Raw genomic sequence first — 23207 nt, forward strand, 5'->3', positions numbered from 1 at the left:
GCAATGTGGCCAGCCTTTTGGGCACCTTCCCCCAAGGGAGCGACTTAAACGAAATTTTTTATTTATAAAGCTTGTACATATTTTAATTTTTACCCTTTTTTATTTAGTTATAGTTTAGTTAAGTAGTTATTTGTTAATATTTAGTTGTATATATAGAATATTGCTAATAAAGTAATTGAAGTTAACTACACATGAATAATAAACTAAGTATAATACCTTTCATATTGATGCCAAACTTATACAGGGTGTTAGGTAAATGGGTATATGAGCCGACACTAGCCCATGTTAACATGGTCATATAAATGGTATGGTGAAGTCAGAAAATTGATATCTTCATTTTAATTATTTTATTTTTCATACAAATCGGATTTTATAAAATTAATTTTGTATGAAAATTAAAAAAAATAAAATGATGATATCAAATTTCTGACTTCACCATACCATTTATATGACCATGTTAACATGGGCTAGTGTCGGCTCATATACCCATTTACCTAACACCCTGTATATGGGTATACCAAACAAAATAAATCAATTAAATAATAGGTATACTACATTAGAAAATCATTTTCTACGTCAAATGTTCATCGTAATTTATATCTTCATAAAATCTATACTTATAATAAATCTGTAGAGAGGTCAATTCTGTACATGAAATATATTTTCAAAAAAACTATCAGGGGTGATTAGTGATCGATACTGATGCCAAAAATGCAATCAGTGAAATTTTTGTCTGTCTGTCTTTCTGTCTGTCCGTTTGTATGTTCCTTATAGAAACAAAAACTACTCGACTGATTTTAACGAAACTTGGTACAATTAATCTTCAAACTCCTGGGCAGGTTATAGTATACTTAGGAATTCTCACGGGAACAGGAATTAGCGGGAAAATCCTTTTGTATGAAAAATCTAAACCGCTTAAGATAGACGCTTGAAAGGACAGTGCCAGGGTCTGGACCAAGTGTTGCCCAGAATCAACCCATAGTGCATTTTGTTCCTCAGGCCTATACTAATGTGTAAACCGAAGCGCACTCAAATCTATCCCTGGAGTTAAGAGAAAAAAAGAGTTTTTGTGGGGGGTCAGGTTCGCTCCGATGTAAAAATAACGCCGTTTTAAATGTTCACAAAACAGTTTATTGCGAGTATTTGCAAGTTTAGTACACTTTTGGGCAAACACGTGTTTCTTGCGCGCGGTAGGCTAACGCGGTGTCGCTCCGAGGGCGTTTGGCAGCAGACTGGCAGACGCGTGAAATTATGTGCGAATAAAACTACCGCGTCGCGTACCAACGACACCGAGTTACCCTCCAATAGAAAATAAAAATTGTTCTTAAACTACCGTTACATAATACAATAATATTCCGTCGCTAACACTCCCCACCCCAGTGCTGGCACAGCACTAATCAATTAAAGGGATCCTTGCGACGCGCGCTGCAGACCTCTTCAGCGTACCTGACTTGGTTCTTAGTTCAACCACCCTTACTCGACCGTCTGCCCCTGGAAACACCTGCTGAACTACTGCCTTGGGCCACACGTTGCGTGGCGCTCCTGGATCCACAATTAGAACCAAATCACCTACCTTCAACGACTGTTGTTCCTGGTTCCACTTGCGTCTCGGTACGAGGTCTGGGAGAATTTCGTTGATCCAGCGTTTCCAGAACATATCTGCAAGTAGTTGAGACTTACGCCACTGTTTGCGCAGGTACAGGTCATCGCTGCTGAACCTTCCGGGAGTTGGAAGATTCGAAGAAGTTCCAAGCAAGAAATGGTTGGGTGTTAGTGTCTCGTCGCTGCCAGGTTCCACAGAGACATGAGAGAGAGGACGACTATTGACGATGTTCTCGACTTCTGTAAGAAGAGTACTCAAAACCTCGTCCCTAGGTGCACGTTCCTTCAAGATGATTTTAAGTGAAGTTTTGATACTTCGTATAAGTCGCTCCCATGCCCCACCCCAGTGTGGACTCGCAGGTGGTATGAATGTCCATTCAGTTGCGTTGTTTGCAGCTTCAGTGCGGAGCACTCCTTCGTCCAGTTCCGTGATCGATCGTTTGAGTTCTGTGTCAGCTCCTCGCAAGTTAGTCCCGTTGTCTGACATCAGATGTCGCGGCCAGCCGCGGCGCGCTGCCATGCGCCTAAGTGCCATAATCAACGAATCTGTGCTGACTGAATGGACTATTTCTAGGTGGACAGCGCGCACCGTAAGACATGTGAAAATTACACCATACCTTTTCTCATGTCGACGGCCAACTGTCACGGTCATTGGGCCAAACAGATCAATCCCACAATGAGTGAATGGACGTTGGTGGTGAGCTACGCGGGCGGCAGGTAAGTTACCCATCCTTGGTATTTCGGGCTTAGCCTTCCTTATTCTGCATACCATACATCGCGATGAGACATATTTAACAGTTGGTCTCAATTTTATAATCCAAAATCTTTGTTTCAGATGGTTGACTACCGACTCTTGGTTGCCGTGAGCAGCCTTCTCGTGGTAGTGTTTCACTATCAGACGAGCGACGTGGTGTTTTCCATCTAAAATTATAGGCCTTTTAGTTTCAGGTGAGACTCCGGTGGCGGCGTCAATGCGGCCTCCGCAACGCAGCACGTCGTGTTCATCGAGCATCGGTGACAAGGTAAGTAGTCGACTGTTATTTTCTATGCGTTTTCCTTTCTTTATTGCAGATATTTCCGAGGCGAAACTATCCAACTGCGCTTGTTTAATCAGAAACCGCTCAGCTAGGTCCATGTCTGATAACAGGCTCGACGATGCAACCTTCCTGCATTTATTAATAAAGCGCAACACGGTAGCCGTCACTCTCACCAGTTTCAACCAGGATGAAAATCTACTAACGTCGAGTATAGGTAAGTTGTTACTTTCTTGTTTAATTAAGTTTATTCTCTCCAGGTCACTGTCACATAAAGCAGTGAACTCACGGCGCGGCCAAGTAGTCTCATTTCCGTATAAAAATGAAGGTCCCGTGAACCATTCATTTCTAAACACTGTGACGTCATAAGTTTCCCTAGTACCAACGTCAGCGATATTCAACTTCGTAGGCACATACCTCCACTCAGTAGCTCGTGTTAAGTCATCTATTTCGCCGAGCCGGTTTGCTACGAATGTTTTATATTGCCGCGTGTCATTATTAATCCACTGTAGCACTGTGGTCGAGTCGCACCAAAAATACCTTTGCTCGACTTTCATGCGTCCGTGCTCCTCAGCGATTGTCTTTGCGAGTCTAGCCGCTAACAAGGCGGCCTGCAGCTCCATTTTAGGTATCGTAGTCGGTTTTAACGGAGCAACGCGGCCCCGGCTGGTTATAAGCGCGATGTGTATTTTTCCATTGTGTTCCCATCTCCAGTAGGCTACGGCACACATCGCCTTCGATGAAGCATCGCTAAAAACATGCAATTGCAAATTATTATAATTATTACCAGTCGTAGACCCGTTCGTAGCATGGCCCGTAGCACACTCGTTATCCGTAACGTGTTCACTGACTCGATGCCGCGTAGAATCTCGTAGCAGCGGCGTAGGCGATGCACTATCGGTCTCCCTCTCACTCGTGGTAAACGCAGACTCCGTCTCGCTCGCACCGGCCCTTACATAATAACGTGGAATGCGTATACTTGGTATATCTTTTAATAGATCAATCCAGCTGCACCATTTTTGATAAACATCGTCTGAGATTTTTTCGTCCCAGCCAATGTTATGCCTCCAGGTATCCTGAAGCATTATTTTGCCCTGTATGGTGAATGGAGTAAGAAAACCAAATATATCAAAAATAGACATGACTACCGCAAGCATCAAACGTTTAGTCGGTCTTTGTTTACCTTTTACAATGCCGTCGGGAATACGTTTCAATGAAACGTCAAAACCTAGTTCATCTTGGGCCGGGTACCAAATCATTCCCAGCGTTCGCTCACCTTGGTATTGTTCGTTAGATTTAAACTTAACGGCCGCGTCACCTAAAGTCTCCTTTGGCAAGCTATCTAACACCTGTAGGCTATTACTAGTCCAGTTGCGGATCTCAAAACCACCCTTCTTGTGAATATCCGTTATATTCCGTGCCATACTTATGGCTGTGGTTTCATCCGGTAGACTATCGATATAGTCATCCATATAGTGCTGCATATAGATAGCGGCTGCGGCGGCGGGCTGTGATGACTCATGCAGCTGCGCATTTTTGTTTTTAATAAACTGCGCGACGAACGGCGAACAGTTTGCTCCAAATATCAGTGACGTCATTGAATACGTCTTTATCTCACCTGAAGATTCATCCCTCCATAAGAACCTTAAAGCCGATTGGTCTTCAGGTTTTATTTTAATGCGTAGGAACATGTCTTTAATGTCCCCGGTGACTCCAACTTTATTTATTCTAAAACGTAACATTATGCCAAATAAAGAATTTAGTAGGTCAGGCCCTGTGAGTAGGAAATCATTCAATGACTCACCATAGACTTTAGCGGCCGCATCGAACACGAGTCGCAACTTTTTTTTATTAGGATTATTTACCCCAAAATGGGGTAAATACCAAGTTCTTGGCGACCGTTCGGAATTTTGCGTTTCTTGGGCAAAATTATTTTCTAGCAAGTGTTTTACACGCTCCCTGTACCTACTCGCGTACTCCTGGTCAGCTGACATTTTCCTCTCAACGCTATGCAGTCGGGAAAGTGCATTAGGGTAACTGTTAGGTAACTTACAGTTTGGGTCCTTCCACGGCAAGTTGACGTGCCACCTGCCGTCAATGAGCTGCGCACCCTCGTCCAGCATGGCCACCGCGCGCACCTCGTCTTTGTTCTGTCGTGGTTTACCTGTCACTCCCAAAGCATCTATAGAAAAGGAGCGCCGCACCTCATCACTGAGGTCCCGAAGAGCGCGTTCATCATCAGACGCTGGTGCTGAAATGAGTAAGGTGGTGTAGGGAGAAGAAGAACCAGCGCACGGCAAGTGCATTACTCCGTGCACGCACCAGCCCAGGGGGGTTCGTGTAGCTGACGGCTCATTGTTTTTACCGACATAAATCTCTAAAGGCATTAACAAATGATAATTGTCTTGACCTAATAATATTTCTGGCTTACACAAATCATTACAGTTTATAGTTACATTTTTCAAATGATCATACTCTTTACATTTAGCTAGTGAAAACTCTTGAACAGGCAAATCTAAGTTATCAACGCTTCGCAAATTAATTGTAAACAATCTGTTATCACTTCCCTTACTAGACAAGTCCAGAGTGAGCGCTGTCGACGCGCACACAAGCGCATCGTCGCCCCACGCGCCGCGCACGCGCATGGGCTCGCTGCGGCCGCCGCGCAGCCCTGCGCGCGCAGCCAGCTGCGAGCTTATCACTGATATTGTAGACCCGTCGTCTAATAACGCACACGCACTTATTTTACCGTTAGGACCGTGAATTTCGACCGGCACTACTTTCAACAGCACTTTTTTGTCCGTAACACTCATATGGGCCACAGTCTCGGTAGTTGACGTACTCGATGAGGTCTTCTTGCTCTCGGCGGTCGCCCCGGCCCCGTGCCGCTGCGGAGGGTTGTGTAACAGCCGGTGATGCGCCCCGCCGCAGTTGTCTTGATCGCAAGCGGGCGCAGTACAGTTATCTCTGCCGTGCCGCGATAGTAGGCATTTAAAACATAAGCCGTATCGCTTGACGTGGCGCCATCGATCTCTGCGTAATGCTTTCTTGAATGATTTGCAACTTGTCAGCTGGTGTTCATCTTGTTTACAATAGTTGCATTTTTCACTATGCTCGCTCTTAGCGTCGGAGTGTTGAAGTAGTATACTTTGTGAGTTTCTAGCGTTACTTTCGTGCTGCCTGTATTTGTTTTGATTGTAACGTTGAGCTGATGTAGTAACGTTGGCCGTGGTTGACATTTTTAGTGCCTCCTCGTGAAGGAAATCGGAAATCATGTCAATTCTTGACTTATCAATTTCTCCTTTCAATCTAGGGTAACAATAATCCGCCCATTTGGAAACTAGTACAGTGGGCAGCTTGGCCAAAATAATATTCGCTAGGTGAACACCGCGTAGGTATTCGTCACGCCCCACTGCACGTACTGCTGTTACGTAATTCTGGATTTTAACAGCAAAAGGCACTATTTCACTTTGATAATCCAATGGCAACGGTGGTAACTTCTGTACATCTTGCGTGATTTTAGTCAATATAAAATCTGGGTTACCAAATCTGAGCTCCAATGTAGACATCAGCTGATCGGGTGACGTTGCACAAATCAATAATGCAGATACAGCTTCTTTTGCAGGTCCTCGAAGACATTTTCGAAGCCTCCAGACGTTTTCCTTGTCGGTAAAGCCGCATATTTGTGTTGACTCCTCGTAGGACTGTTTAAAGTGAAGCCACTCCAGGGGGTCTCCAGCGAACTCAGGCAAGTCCTTTGGGATGCTCATACGGCTCAGTAGTTGCGGGTTGGGTCCATGAATGGGAGTAGTGGCTAGCTGCTTCAGTGCGCTCGTCAGCATCTCGATGGCACCATTTTGTGGATTCAGCTCGCCCGGGGGTTTACCATTGTGGGGGGCTCGCTGCTCCTTCTCCATCTCATGCTGGCTGTGGTCCAGCCACTTCTCGACGTCGGTGCGAGTATGAATGCTCTCGCGGTCTCCATTTGGTGGACTGTATTCATCTTCCAGGTCAGCTAGGTCTGCTTCTAGCTTTTTATCGATCAACTCCATCTGTATCCTGGCCTTTTCCTTCGCTGCCTCAAGTTCCAACCGTTTTCGCCTTGCTTTAGCTGAGGATGACGTCGATATTCGTGACGTGAGGTCTCGTGGTGCTTCCTCAGGAGACAGGTCCAGTTTGTGAACTGATATGTGCGACGGTCCTGCCTCTGCGGTCGGTTGACGTGTCGGGTGTGGCCACTGACACGACGTTGCATGCTGCGGTGGCACTTGTGACGTTTTCACGGGCTCGGATTTTACACTGCTTTTGAGATGAGTATCGTTCATTGTCTCGGTATGCACACTTGCGGACACCAGTTTTTTACGGTCACTACGCGTGAGAACCATTTTACTCGTACAACGTGGCGAATGATACATCGGACTGATCCGGCCGAATGACCAGCTGTGGGGGGTCAGGTTCGCTCCGATGTAAAAATAACGCCGTTTTAAATGTTCACAAAACAGTTTATTGCGAGTATTTGCAAGTTTAGTACACTTTTGGGCAAACACGTGTTTCTTGCGCGCGGTAGGCTAACGCGGTGTCGCTCCGAGGGCGTTTGGCAGCAGACTGGCAGACGCGTGAAATTATGTGCGAATAAAACTACCGCGTCGCGTACCAACGACACCGAGTTACCCTCCAATAGAAAATAAAAATTGTTCTTAAACTACCGTTACATAATACAATAATATTCCGTCGCTAACAGTTTTGTTTCGAATTATTTACATACAAAATATCATCGATGTATACGTACTACACATAAGATTTCCCGATTTTGGCATTAAATAACACTCGCTATGTTGAACTTAACCATACTGCATCCGTACACGTTACTTTAGTGCGATTTAGACATTCTTTATAAACGATCTAGCGCTATTTTAATTATTTGGTAAGTTGACAGAAATTCATTATTTCCAAAAATGAAGCAAGAAGTTTTAGTTCTATATCATTGCAAGAAATCAATTTATTGGTGTATTACAATCGATTATTGAAGTTATTAAGCTAAAACTTCTTGCTCCATTTTGGAAATAATTAATTTCTGTCAACTAACCAAACTACTGCAACAGCGCTTGATCGCTTATAAAGAATGTAGAAGTCGTACTAAAATAAGGTGTACGGATGCAGTATGGTTAAGTTCAACATAGCGAGTGTTATTAATGCCACAATCGCGAAATCTTATGCGTAGTATGTATACATCGATGATATTTTGTATGTAAATAATTCAAAACAAAACTCTTTTTTTCTCTAAACTCCAGGGATAGATTTCAGTGCGCTCCGGTTTATAAATTAGTATTGGCCTGAGGAACAAAATGCACTATGGTTTCATTCTGGGCAGCACTTGGTCCAACTTCCATATATGGATTGTCACTGTCCTTTCAAGCGTCTATCTTAAGCGGTTTAGATTTTTCATACAAAAGGATTTTCCCGCTAATTCCTGTTCCCGTGAGAATTCCTAAGTATACTATAACCTGCCCAGGAGTATGAAGATTAATTGTACCAAGTTTGTTTAAAATCCGTCGAGTAGTTTTTGTTTCTATAAGGAACATACAAACGGACAGACAGACAGACAGACAGACAAAAATTTCACTGATTGCATTTTTGGCATCAGTATCGATCACTAATCACCCCCTGATAGTTTTTTTGAAAATATATTTCATGTACAGAATTGACCTCTCTACAGATTTATTATAAGTATAGATTTTATGAAGATATAAATTACGATGAACATTTGACGTCGAAAATGATTTTCTGATGTAGTATACCTATTATTTAATTGATTTATTTTGTTTGGTATACCCATACATAAGTTTGGCATCAATATGAAAGGTATTATACTTAGTTTATTATTCATGTGTAGTTTGTAATTTTCTATCGTTTGGAATATGCAGAAAAGTACAAAAAATCGTTGATGCTTGAACATACTATGAAAAGTTTGCTTCATAATAAACTGAGTGATGCCAAAATTTAGGAATGAAATGAATAAGACAGAAATGCTCCTGACAGTGAGAGTCGATATTGTTTGCAATTAGATTAGTAATTATAGAAGTAGAAAGTAGGTAATTATGGTTAATGACAAACGGGTTAGGCTAATGATGTTTTGGAAAAGGTACTTAGCCTAAGAAGGTTCATCACGTGAATTCTAATGACAATATTTTTAAACTAATTACATAATTGCACTATTCAGTTAATGACTAGTGACACTGGCTTACAAACAAACAAAACAAACGCCGGGCTAGAATGTGCGCCGTGACAAAATCTTAATAATGATGTTTGGTGACAAATATTAATATGAGTTTACTTGTATTGCGTAAAATCGACGCGCATGCTAAGCCTTCTGGCATGTGAATACATGCTTACCAATGCGATAGCTATTCCTGAACCTAGCCATCAGAGAAACAAAAATATTCATATTCATAGTACGTCAAATATTAGTACTGCTGAAGTTGCTACGAAGCTATGCTACGATTCTTCGTAGCGTCGTATCAGTTGCTACATAATTATTTTCGTAGCAGCCGAGTGTTACAGTTCACAAGACACATTTTGTTTCCCGTGATTGTGATTGCTCAAAGTGACGACTCGGTCGGGCAAAACTAATATTTTCAACCTGTCGTTATCTTTCATTTAGTTAGCCTCTGCCTAATCCGAAACTTTATTTGGCCCCTGTAAAGTTGACGTTGGCACGGCACGGTACGGCTAGATAGTAGATTCCTCCTGGCTTCCCTCTGGTACAACTTTGACGTCGATTTGAATTTATTTTTACCTTACATTCATTTATTTATCAGGAATGTTTTCGTTAAAAACAGTGACGCTATTTTTAATAATAAAGCCAATCAATTGTCTCAATTCAAATCAAAGAATGAAAATTTCGACATTCAGTGCCTAAAATATATCGTTTGCCGTCGTCGTCCTCTATATGAAGAGCGATGAGAGAGTTATCTCAAAGTTAAAGCGTTTAATCAGGAACTGGATATCGAGAGGAAACGTTATAATACGATCCCTTCGACACTTATAAATCATTTGCCTTTTATATGAGGGCGTAGGTGTTGTTGACTTATATTCACGCTACGAATCAGCGATTGTGTAGCAGCTGTCGCTTTACTTTTGGTAGTATTCCAAATCTACTATTTTTATTAAAAAGATATGTTCTAAAAATTTACAATATGCAGTAATGCCTAAAATGTTTGTTACGGCTTTTGGGGACAAATAAAAATCAGAAATGTATTACAGACAAAAGTATATTATAAAATAAATATTCAATGATAACAAATTACATTAGAAACATTAAAATGGCAACTAATTACAAAAACTTTACAAACTACTATTTAATACTTAACACTAACATGCAAATTAACCTAAAATCTCCCGAGGCCGATGCTCCTTGGAGTGAATTTCATTAAAATTGTCCTCAACTAAAACAAGAACAACACTACGATTAGAAGAAAGTAACGACATAAAAATTTAATCTAATTTTGCCATGAAAACAAGTCCTTACCAATTCCGGCTCACAGCAGTCAACTGTTGAAGTATAGCGCCACCAACCGGTCCACCTCCGCCAGCCCCTCACCTGTGGACAAGCGGCGCGCGTTAGTCAACCCGGTGATGAACTTGACTTGCTGGTGATCACACTGCTCAAGAAAGACGATTGACTTACTCGTGACGTCGGGAAGCTGGTGGGTCGCTGGTGGAGGCAGAAGGAATCCTGAGGGATTCACGTCCTGTGGGCAAATGTTAGAAGAATATTATCAACAAATCCGTGTCAGTTTTATAAAAACTACATTATTTACTACATTATTATAAACTTAATGCTTCAGCGAAGTCCCAAATAGATACTTACAATATCCAGCGGATCTGGTATGTCCATGGCCGCTATGGTCTCCAAGAGCGCATCCTCTTCCGGGTACACAGGAAGCAGGTCAAGGAGATTCTGTGGATATTATAAATAGGGTTAGAAAATACAATCACAATCTAGAAAAAAATAAAATGTCTGACGATGACTTTATTTTAATAAAACTTACTCCTGGGGGAGAGTCAACACCGGAATCAAGTTGCTCCGCGTGTACCACTACTGCGTCGGTGATCTGGAAGGAAAAAGAAATCGCATTGTTAGAACACTTATCAAATCGAAGACAATAATTTACAGTGCGTTTTGTAGAAAAATAAACTTACAGGATTGTTTAGAGAAACTTCGTTACACTCCTCCATCTTCTCTTTTGATGGAAGAACGCCGAGGATCTAAACACAAAAATTCATTTGTCAGAACAATTGTAAGTATACAAAAACAATAGTACTGCTATGATGAGATCGAAATCGTGAAACTTACAATCTCACTGGGTAGGACATCCATAGCGCCGGAGAAAGGTATTGATTCCTCGGGAACAACTTCAAAAGCGCTCAGATCAACATCCATTGCTTCACTCTCCTCTACATGAAGCAGTTGGTCAACAAACTGAAAAAAAAACAGATTATTAAAATAAAGTTCACTTGTAAGTAATACTTGTAACAAAACATATAACTTTGTTTTGAATTTCAAACAAACTTACGCATTGAGGTGCGCACTCGCGGCCGCCCGCCGGCGCCGCCCGCTTCCTGGGAGGAGACTCCTGCCTCCTGAGGGATGCCTGCAGCCTCCTCACTACAAACAAACACACCACACGTTATGCATTATGATACTCAATACTAATTCTCATCGTAATCTATCAATGTAATACCTAAGTAATTGTAAAACAAAAGTAAAGTAAACGGTGTTTATAAGACTTACACTTTTTGCGCAGCTTTGCGTTGTCAGCGCGCAGTTGTTCCGCTTCTTTCTCCGCATCTGAGGCGTCGTCTTCCAAGTCCGCTATGTAGATCGCAACTTCCTTGTCGCTTTTTGGCTGGTGCTCCTTCTGAAAAATAAGAAAACTGTTAGTTAAGTATACAAAAGGATTAAAATATGAATGCCCTTGTGTACTGTGTGCTTACTTCAGGGTTTATCAGTTGGACAAGCTCCGTCCACCTTTCCTTGATTTCTTTGCGCCTCAGTTGTTCGTAATACTTGTTGCGCTCCTTCTGCTGCTCCTAAATAATACGAGAAAGAAAATTAATGTTACATATCGTTTAAATGAAGATTGTACGTACACACTCGCAATGATCACTTACTTTCGAGAGACGAGCGCGGTTGTGCCCGCGAGGCCGGCCACGTTGTCTCAGAGGCAGGTTGTGCATCTGAAAGATAAATTTAATAAGATAAAGCATAAAACGTTACCTTAGTCTCCACAAAATGTCTGGTCAAGTAAAATAAGTTCGCCTTTAATAAACCCTGTTTTAAGTGATCCAAACTTACATTTTCCAATTCCATTGCGACGGTTTTAAAAACTCGTGATTACAAAATTGCGCACAGGACACAGTGGTTCTGATCGATACCAAAGAACGACTGAAGAAGGCTGGAGCGGGAGCCGCCTTAGGTAAGTGCGCCCGCGCACCCCCGCCCCCCGCTTGTTGTGGGCGGGCGCATGTCTAACGACGGCGAGCGTGGAGCAGGGCAGTTTTATGCATTAAGTCCAGTCGCCGAGCACGTAGAATTTTGTGTAATTACCCCAAGCTACCCATCCTTATCGCTCGCGCGTTATTATTATATTGCTGTCGCGACTGTGCGACGGGCGGCCGCAGTGAGTGTACGAGCGTGACAGCAATATAATTACGCGCGAGCGATAAGGATGGGTGGCTTGGAGTCATTGGACGAAATTCTACGAGCTCGGCGACCGGGCTCTAGCATGAAATCATTTAATATCGCAGATTTTTTCTTACCTGTATGTCTTTAGACGTTACAGGCTCAATAGAAAATCATTTTGCGATTCTTGTTATACTTAATACTTCCCATAATATAATAAAATTATTGTTTGGTAAAAAAATATTTATTTATTTGGTATTAACCCGCCGAGCGTAAGGTTGGAAAAAGTAACAAAAAGCGCTAGGTGGGTGTAGCACACCCAGATCGTGATTGTGTGGTTATTACACTATTATTTTAAATATCTATTTTCTTTGATATTAAACTGATATTTAGTTATATTTTGAACTTATTTAAGAAACAAATTACAGTAAATAATTTAGCAATTTTATTTATTTAAGAAATTAAGAAAATTAACAATTTGAACTTACAATTATTAGTAATGGCACATGTTAATGATTTTTTGTCAAAAATATGAAAACAAAAACAATAAAGACTATTTTTTCTTTAAATAGACTCAACATAAGAACAAAATAACACTAAAAATGGATAATAAAACTAATAAAAAATACTTAATTCGTGTTGAGATTTTGTGCAGTTTTTACAGACGAATTTTTGGCACTGTGAACCAATTCGTTCCATGTTTTCCCAACAAATAACTACCATTGCCTTCGCCATTATTCTCTATCAATCCCTTATGCTGCCCTTCGTCATACATCTCCTACTCCTGTCACTTTCAAAATTTCTTTCGTTGACATTATCAATATTTTGGTCACTACCAGACTTGTCGGAAGAACTGACTTCAGTTTGTTTGAAAAGACCTGATAATCTATTTGATTATCTTCGTAAGACATTCTAGATCTTTAGCCTGAAGAAAAACCAAAAAAAATCCATAAAATAATAAAAATAAAATAAAATGTGTTTGATCAAATTCGTTACAAGTAGCGTAAGGCGGGTGTCACGCACCCGCGGACAGCTTTAACCTCGTCCTCAGCATACCCCGAGCGGCGGTCGCCTGAAACAGTGGCAAGGGACGCTTCCGTATGTCCCTCCGCGCAGCTACTCAAGCGCACGAAGTATAACAACAATTCGTTATTAAAATATTAATCGATTTTTCAAGGTCTGGGTGTGTCACACCCAACCTTACGCTCGCCGGGTTAAGCTCGTTATTATCTGGAATAGAGCTATGTATTATGCAATGTTCTTGTTTCACTAAGAACTGGTAATTCGGCTTTCGTGATAATCTTTGTAGGATGAATGGGTTGGCTAAACTTTTTGATAAGTTGACATCACGCCTTGTAAGACTTCTGCATCGTTGCAGTCAAATGTTTAGCGAAATATATTAAAATTTTAATATTTAACTTGTTAATAATGTGATGTTGTAGAGATGGCAATGGGCATTACGAATATATGTCATGTTAAAAATGCTGGTTTCGGTTTCAATAAACCGTTGCTTTGGAATAATAGAGAACATGAGACTGAAATGCTTGTAAGTACGAGTACTATTGCTAATATAATACTTTGATCATTCTATTCTGTTTAATATTTTAAATATTAATTATTATCGTCACTTTATTTGACACGAAACATTCTTATTTTGGTATAATAGGTAGGTACTTATTGTAAGATATCATTAGCCCAAACCCAATTAACTTAAACTTTGACACTGAGTAGGTACTTAGTGTGAAAGTTTAAGTTACCTTGATACTAATCACATGATAAACTAATTGATGTGTTACATAATTGCACTGTTGATAGTGTAAATATTAATCATAGTAGCTTACAGAAAGGCATAACAAACCGATATCCACTTAGCAGGAAACTTCCTATGAAACCGGCAATTATTTACAATCCTTGAGTAGGTTTATATCAAAGTTTTAATAAAATATTAGTTTTCATAGCATGTCTAACTTTAGTTTCGCTGAAGATGCTGGATTATTGTTTTTCTGGACAACTTTTTAAAAATAAATTAGCAACGCTATCAAACAAAAAGATGGACACTTCCCAGGTGTGTTTGAACACTTGCACTCACAGTAGTGAAGCTCCGAAATTTGTCGGTACTACAAAGAAATGTATTTCAAATGTTACTCTATAAAACGTGCGATAAGCATAAACAATGTAATCATAAAAGGTGCATGGGTCAGCGATATTGGCCTCCCTTTCTTACCCTTTTTGAGACAATGCACACCGACGCACCCGCTACACTTTAGTGCTAATATCTGCGGGCGTATTGTTTCTTCACAATGATACCTTACCATTGGGTATTTTTGCAAACATCGATTATCTTTTAACAACTTTTTAAAAATAATTCTTAAAAGTGAGCTTCAACACGAAGTTAATATTATGATTTATGATATACTCTTTGTGTGTACCTGGATGTTTGCGAATACAGGGTGGAAACGATAAGTGATCTCACTCGATCATTTCTAAACTATAAAGATATCTTAAAACTGGTTACTGATCCTGAAAGTACTTCACGAGCTCTTTCAAACGGTACCAATAAAATAGGTTACAGAATAAACTGGAACTATCCGAAAATTTAATGTTGTGTAGTTCCATACTAAATGTATGCCAACTACACAATACATAATATTAGAAATGTATTTTGTTTTTGTTAAATAATAAACTTGAAAAGTGTCTTAAAGAAACTTATAACTTTCATCTTTTTTTAAATTATTTGTGTACTATTATTTTTTATCAAGAGATTAGTGCCACGACTGTGATAGTACTAAATGTATGGAAGATGGAGACATTGAATGTTCGGATAGTTCCAGTTTATTCTTTAACCTATTATTGGTACCGTTTGAAAGAGCTCGTGAAGCACTTTCAGGATCAGTAACCAGTTTTTCGATATCTTGTATAGTTTAGAAATAATCGAGTGAGATCGCTTATCGTTTCCACCCTGTATAAAAGTAGCTATTACCTACTACTCTACCAGTTGGACCAGTTGGTTACCTAAGTATATCGATCTCAATAATTCAAAACTAGTAGTTTCTAGTGTCGCTGGCTTAATATTTGACGAAGATATGAATTATAATGAATTATAATTTGACGTCTAAAATATTTATTCTAGTCTAGTCATCAGAGATAAATATTCATATTCATAGTAAGTCAATTAATGTCATCACTGATGAAGTTGCTACGAAGCTATGCTACGATTCTTCGTAGCGTCGTATCAGTTGCTACAGTTATAACCGTACTGTAACAGCCGAGTGTTACAGTTCACAAGGCATACATTTTTTTCCTGTGATTGTGATCGCTTCAAAGTGACGACTCGGTCGGGCGAAACAAATATTTTCAACCTGTCGTAACCTTTCATTTAGTTAGATTTAGCCTCCGCCTTTATCCAATTTATTTGGTCTCTGTAAAGTTGTCACGGGGTACGGTAGTTTCCTCCTCGATTAACTGTGGTGTTACTTTGATGACGATTTCAATTATTTTTTACCTTACATTTATTTAAAGTTAGTCAGTTGTTTCAATTCAAAACAAAGAAAGAAAATTTCAAAATACAATCGTTTTTAGTCACAGAGCATAAGCAAAAGTTCTAAATCAAGAGGTGGAAGAGTTATCTGAAATTTGAGCCAGTCTAGTTTCCCTTCAACACTTATGAATCATTCTTCTTTTACAAGAAGGCCTAGTGTTGTTGAAGCTGCTTGTATCGCGTAGCAGCAATTAGGTACGGTACTTTTTAGTACCTACTTATTTATTCCAAAATTCAAGGTTTTCTGTATCAAGTAGGTATTTATTATAAATTGTTCCTTTATTTTATGTTTTTTTTTTTCAGTTTGTTGACCGCAGTTGATGAAGCTGTTTCATCTAGAGGCGAGTGAAGCCATGGACGTTAGTCTGAGCGATTTTGACGTTGTTTCCGTGGAACCGATAGCTTCCTCCGACTCTATGGATCCTCTCAGATCACCAACCTGGTGAAATTGACGTAAGTTTCTCGATTTCGATCTCATCATAGCAGTACTATTGTTTTTTTATACTTGTAATTGTTCTGACAAATGCATTTTTGTGTTTAGACCCTCGGCGTTCTTCCATCAGCAGAGAAGATGGAGGAGTGTAACCAACTTTCTGCAAACAATCTTGTAAGTTCATTTTTTTTCTACAAAACGCACTGTAAATAATATTATTGTCATCAATTTGATAAGTGTTCTAACAATGCAATTTATTTCTCCTCTCAGATCACCGACACAGAAATGGTATACGAGTATCAACATGATTCCGGCGTAGATTCTCCCCTAGAAGTAAGTATTATTAAAAAAGTATTATTTTTTTCTAAATTGTGATTGTATTTTCTAATCCTATCTAAAATATCCACAGAATCTTCTTGACCTGCTTCCTGTGTACCCAGAAGAGGACGCTCTCTTGGAGACCATAGCGGCCATGGACATACCAGATCCGCTGGATATTTTGTGTTTGCCCGTATGTTTGCAAACAGAAAAAGTAATAAGTTCAAAGCTACTTCTAGTGTCGCTGTCCATTTTATGAAATTATAAATCAGGTTTTATTTGTGACTAGCGGCCGCCCGCGACTTCGTACGCGTGGATCCCGTTTTACCCCCTTCATCTATCTTACGCGGTTTAGATTTTTTCATACAAATGTTTTTTCCCGCTAACTCCCGTTCCCGTTGGAATTTAACAATATCCTGTTGTAACTAAGCTTTAAGTTTACTAAGGTACCTGCATGCCAAATTTTAAGCGTCTAACTTACGCGGTTTAGATTTTTTCATACAAATGTTTTTTCCCGCTAACTCCCGTTCCCGTGAGAATTTTGCAATATCCTGTTGTAACTAAGCTTTAAATTTACTAAGGTACCTGCATGCCAAATTTTAAGCGTCTATCTTACGTGGCTTAGATTTTTTCATACAAATGTTTTTTCTCGCTAATTCCCGTTCCCGTAGGAATTTTGCCATATCCTGTTATAACTAAGCTTTAAGTTTACTAAGGTACCTGCTTGCCAAATTTCAAGCGTCTAACTTAAGCGGTTTAGATTTTTCATACAAAAGGATTTTCCCGCTAATGCCCGTTCCCGTGGGAATTCCTAAGTATCCTATAACCTGCCCAGGAGTATGAAGAATAATTGTACCAAGTTTCGTTAAAATCCGTCAAGTAGTTTTTGTTTCTATAAGGAACATACAGACAGACAGACAGACAGACAGACAGACAGACAGACAGACAGACAGACAGACAGACAAAAATTTAACTGATTGCAATTTTGGCATCAGTATCGATCACTAATCACCCCCTGATAGTTATTTTGAAAATATATTTCATGTACAGAATTGACCTCTCTACAGATTTATTATAAGTATAGATTAAATGAACAAGTATCCAAATAAGTACTTCAACTATTATGACTTCATGAGAAAAATGAAGTCACTCCATATTTTAGTAAAAATGAATGCACCGAATGTATAAAAATTAAAGACACGTCGCCTGGCGCAGCAGCTCCTTTTGTGGCTCCTCCGACGAAACCTGCACGAATTTATTGCGTGTAAGAAAATACAATTTCCCAGTAAATGAGTATGCACTTGTGTTTCAACGTAATAAAACGTTTGAAAGAACTCACGTCTTGAGGGGGAAATTCTTCGTCAACTGGTAAGACAAGCCCTTCTTCTATCAGGTGATTCACTAGAAACATCAATAAAATCGATAAGTCGCCCGTAAATACTTTTTGCAGAATGTTTACCACATGAAATCACAACTACATAAAAATGTTGTGTCGACGCAAGCATGAGGTGCTATCATAGTAAAACATCTTAATCTGCCTATTGTCCTTTCAACATTAATACGAAGCGCTGCTATACGTTTCGTTTCCATAACTTCCAGCCTTGTACTAGCTTTGCCTTCGGTTACGCTAGGAGGCCTTATTAGGTGACATCCTTGGGCTTCTAATAAATGGGATATGTTTTTAAATCCTCTGTCAGCCATTACAGAAAATTTTGGCAACAAATGTTGAAACAATAAAATAATGTTTATTGAATAAAATACTTATACGCTAGTTCTTTAGACATTTCCCTAAACGTAAACAAATATATTACACCTATATCGAAGAGTTTCGTTATAGGTAAGCATATTCCGCTTCCCCTCAAGCTCCTTCGCACTGTTCATGAACGCAACGGCCTCGTGGAAAACCTTTTTGGTTTTCGTTAGGAAAAAGAATGAAAAGAAAATCGGACCTTCTCATGAGACAAATACAGGGTGGCCAGAAAAGTGACGTCCAAAATTTTTATAGGTGCCTCGTATTGTGAGGTATTAATATACATAGATTAGAAGTGTTACGATTTTTCATGGTGTGCGAGTTTCGTTGTTTTTTCATGAATTTTTGCAAAATTGCGGCCGGATCGGATACTTCGATTTTTTTGCTGCTTGATCTCTATGAACATTCTCTACAAACCTAATTTATTCATGAAATGAACAGACAAAAATTAAGTTGAGAATGTATGTTATTTATGAGTTAGAGACCTCACGTCTTGAGAAAGAGGTTCTTCCTCGATTGGCAAGACCAGCTCCTTCACGTCCAACTCCGCTTTCAGGATATTCACTAGAATCTATAATAAAATCAATAAGTCAGGTTTGTAACTATCAATTACTATCAAATCATTGATAAAATGAGTAAGTTACTCACACTCAGCTTGAAGACTGGCGTTATGGAACGCAGCAGATCTATTACTCGTTCGGGAACGAGTAATGGCTCTTTTTTTTTAGAAACCCGTTTCTCCTGAAGCTTCTTGGAGTTGTTAATGAAGGTGACGGCCTCGTCGAACACCTTTTTAGTTTTCGTCTGGAAAAAGAACGAAATGGTAATGAGACCTACTCATGACACAATATTAGTATGTTATCCCTGATTGAGACTTAGTTTATAATTTGATTATGTTTATATGAAACGTATCTTACTCTAGGGCGTGGGACCTACAGGTTCCTAGCCGGCACCGTATCCTCGTCACCAGGCAGATTTTGGTACATGTGATAGATAGCCGCTCGGGCGGACAAAAATAAGAAATACCTTCGGTTGAAATAAAGGTATTCTTTACGATCCAAATGTTTTATTGTAGCAATTAAATTTTGTACTCGACAGGCAATGAGGTTTTACCACTGAAAATTCCTCAGAGAGAATGAACTCAGGGCGTGCAAAACGATCTTCCAGTGCCGTTAAAAGTTCTTCAGCATCAGTAGATGTTAAAGCTAATGCTAAGACAGAAAGAGCAGCCTCCTCTCAAGGCTGATCTGATTCGTGCTAAGTTTTCTGTTGATGTAAATGATCTTAAGGTCTGCATATAGCTGTGCCTGAATGGGAACCAATTGGTAGCCTTACCACTAAACATTGGCAAGTCACAAACCCTGGGCTTATGACCAAGTGAAATGATCGCTCGTGCTAACTCTTGCACGTCGCTGTTGTGGTTGTTCTCCGCACGATGTAGACTTTGATGGTCGTGCGGGCGGGGGAGAGGTACTGGCTGTGGGATGACAAGAAGATGGGTATGTGGGATTGGAGGTCAAGTGGAAGGTGGGACAAACTCCGGCAAGCTGTGAACCCAAGATTGCACTGAATTAGCGTGAGAATAATTTGAAGGCATTCAGAGGATGTTGACCCCATACTACACTATCATGTGTAGATCCAGGAAAACTAGAATCTTATTTAAAGATTCACACATCTGAAAAAGAAAGTTTTATGCTATATATTACCACACACTTGTATTACTTTATTTACTCACAATTAGAACATTAAGAGAGTGTCCTTTTCTGTTCACATATCTTTCTTCGTGAATGTTGGGGCAAACGATTGCCACATGGGTCCCATCAACACAAGCAGAGTAAATACAAATACTCTGACACAAGCTAGCAGTCCGGACATTTCGTGACGTCTGTAAAACTTAAAAATAATGAAGATTTATCATCATTACTATTATTGTTCTAAAAATGAAACCCTCATAATAATATGCTTATAAAAATTGGGTATGATATTTTTAAATTTATAATCAAGTAGTTTTAGTGCTTTTACTAACCTAAATAATATAACTTACTCTCTGATAACATGTTCCGTTTCATATTGATGGAATGGGAAGGACACATTTATTTAAAATACATGGCTTATTCAAAGCTGTTATAACCTGCTGGAGTGCTTTGAAGACACTTGTTTGACTGACATAATGTATCTGGCTGTCTCCAACCATAGTTTGATAAAACCAAGATGCCATGAATCCCAGTGCAATCAACACCTAAAACAGACAAAATTATTTAACTGGCCTACTTATGGGTGCAGGTAGAGGCTTATAGAAAGCTTACTAGTGCTTAGGTACCTACTTAAATGACAAATTAATACGTGGTTTCTTACCTTAGTTTCCACACTGAGAGCATCTGAGCGTAATGTATGTAGGACGTAGGTGGTAAGTGAGGAGTTAGTTCAGCGATCAGTTCCCGAGTGATATCTTTAGATAAGTGGCCTATATCGATTTACCAATTTCACATCGCTTAGGCTGAACGCTGGGTCCAGTGTTGTTCCTGACTTTAGGTTGCCGTATTTTAATTCTAAAATTGCCGGATTTTAAGGGAAATCTAAGAAAAATGCCGTATTGTCCGTACAGTGCGACATAAAAGAGTAGAAATTAGTTATTTCGGTACTAATACACTTTAATAAGACCAATCTAGTCGCGCTATCAGGGTTGCTACATATAGCACGACATACATATATGAACGACGTGGTGGTTCTTTATAATGAGATCATACATGGCTTGTGATGGATGTATCCCTCTGCTGCCATCGTAAAATCACCTACTTAATAAAGGTGCCAGTTCCCATAGCGAGGACATGACTTTTTTTTGCTGCTCGATAATAATGCACATTGTTTTTGTGGCCGAAATATCCGTTGATTCATCTACCAATATGCTGAATTGATCACTTTTAATAATGTTTTCCAAATAATCTTTTTTGGAAATAACATTTTTTTTAACATTTTTTACCGTAGATGTGCATTTTTTTTCGTCAGCAATTCTGGAGTCAGGAAAAAAAGATTTTAGCACATTCTGATAAATGATCCATGGCCATAAATGATATGTTGTGCTCAGCGATGAATGCACTGAGTTTTATTTCAGCTTCCATTCTTTTTTATTGCGATCTGTTTGTCGATTCTGAAAATTTGTGCTAACGTCTCTTGTAGAAGAGCTCGCTGATGATTTTCTTACATGTTGGGTATTTGAAACATGACGCTTTAAAGTTAAAATTTTGCAAGAAAGTTTGACGTCGCACACTGTATATTTTGCCCTGTATGGGTCATCATCACCATTGACAGAGGCAAACCAATTTCTAAAAGTTTCATCACTTTTCCACTGCTTTCTGTACTTCTGTTTTATGTGTTTACTCTTTTTTTTCGGCGTAGGTGGCCAGTCGTCACTGTCACTCATTTTCAACTAAAACAAAAATCTTCTTCAATGTTGATTTGACTCTTGACTTTACTGTGAGAGACTAGGCCCGTCAGCCTGTTTGTATATCCCTTAGCTCCACCTATACTTATAGCCACACATTTTGAACGTTTTGATATCAAATCTATATTAATAATTTCGTCAAGGGGTACGGTAGACTGGATCGAAACCTTATATGAATAACAAAGCATAAAAAAATATCGATTTTGAGTCGACAACATATATCCGCAAAATTCGGATAATGGAGAATTTTTCGGTATCAATGCAGTTTTATAAACATAAATCTCTGGATTTGCGTCGGTATAACACACCATCAAATAATGAGGTAGCGGCCGTCTTTGTAGGAGAAAACGGTGAACCTCCATTAAATATAGACTTCTCTGTACAAGAATATTCTCAACATTTAACTACACTCAAATCAACCAGTCCCAATATTGACCCTTTAACCTTTCCTCTACTTTTTCCTAATGGAGAACTCGGATGGCATGAAAATCTTCAACACAGAGAAGAGAGTCGAACTGCTCGAAGCCGTCTTACAATGTTACAATTTTATCAGTATAGACTTGCTGTTCGTTTTAGCCCATTATTTTACGCTGAAAAACGTGATTTTCATATAAAAAATCACGCGCGCGGACGCGTTGTCAGTGTGAAGTGCCGCGCGTGTTTTCTATACAAACTGAGGTACCTACTTGCATACAATGATTAATTCTGTCGCCCCGCGCTCCGCGGCGGAGCGCGGCGCAGTGTGATAACCGCCTTAATAAGAGTTATTTACATAACCTATATGTATTAACGATTGAATTTGATTGTTTTGTTAATTTGTCTTAGTTTATTTTGAATGTTGATTTAAAATAACAATAATTTGTGTGAAAACTTTTGCAGTTTTTATTTACCATATTTATTAAACACAACTAACGAAGCTATATTAATTTATATTTAATAGGTTCTTTGAGAACAGATGATTACAGAAACATCTATCTACATTTTGCACCTAGAATTGTGTATTGAGTATGAGTCAAATTTCACCCGAGCGAAGCCGGGTTTTCATCTAGTATTAATATAATTTGGCATAATGAGTTTGGAATGTTTCTTGTATAATATTACTTTGCCATGATGCCCCAACATAATCTTTTGATTTAATTTTAAAGTGTCAAATAGGTTAAGGTGCGGCGGGGGTGGCCCCCTGGGCCTTGAGCCAGCCCTAAACCGCCTGTTTAGTTTTATACATAATATATACTGGTCATCACAAAAATCGGCCCACCTACGTTTACAGGAAACCTCGTTTCTACTGACACAATCATGGTGCCCTAACAATATTGGTGTTATTTGAAAGCCCAATAAATATCCATAAACATAACATAAAGAAAACACATTTAATTTCTTAATAAACGATTAACATATACCTACA

General features: G+C 39.4%; 1 protein-coding gene across 1 annotated transcript; it reads right to left on the reverse strand.

Moving 5' to 3' along the window:
* Nucleotides 1-1393: 1393 nt before the first annotated feature.
* LOC135080867 (uncharacterized) lies at nucleotides 1394-7021 on the reverse strand. Its single transcript, XM_063975596.1, has one exon. The coding sequence runs from the start codon at nucleotides 7019-7021 to the stop codon at nucleotides 1394-1396; it is 5628 nt and encodes a 1875-aa protein (XP_063831666.1).
* Nucleotides 7022-23207: the final 16186 nt, after the last annotated feature.

This window comes from Ostrinia nubilalis, chromosome 18, assembly GCF_963855985.1.
Source record: "Ostrinia nubilalis chromosome 18, ilOstNubi1.1, whole genome shotgun sequence".
NCBI classification, from domain to species: Eukaryota; Metazoa; Arthropoda; class Insecta; order Lepidoptera; family Crambidae; genus Ostrinia; species Ostrinia nubilalis.

Excerpts from the sequence above, each read along its gene's own strand:
- LOC135080867 (XM_063975596.1), bottom strand. The coding sequence starts at position 7,021 with ATGGTTCTCACGCGTAGTGACCGTAAAAAACTGGTGTCCGCAAGTGTG.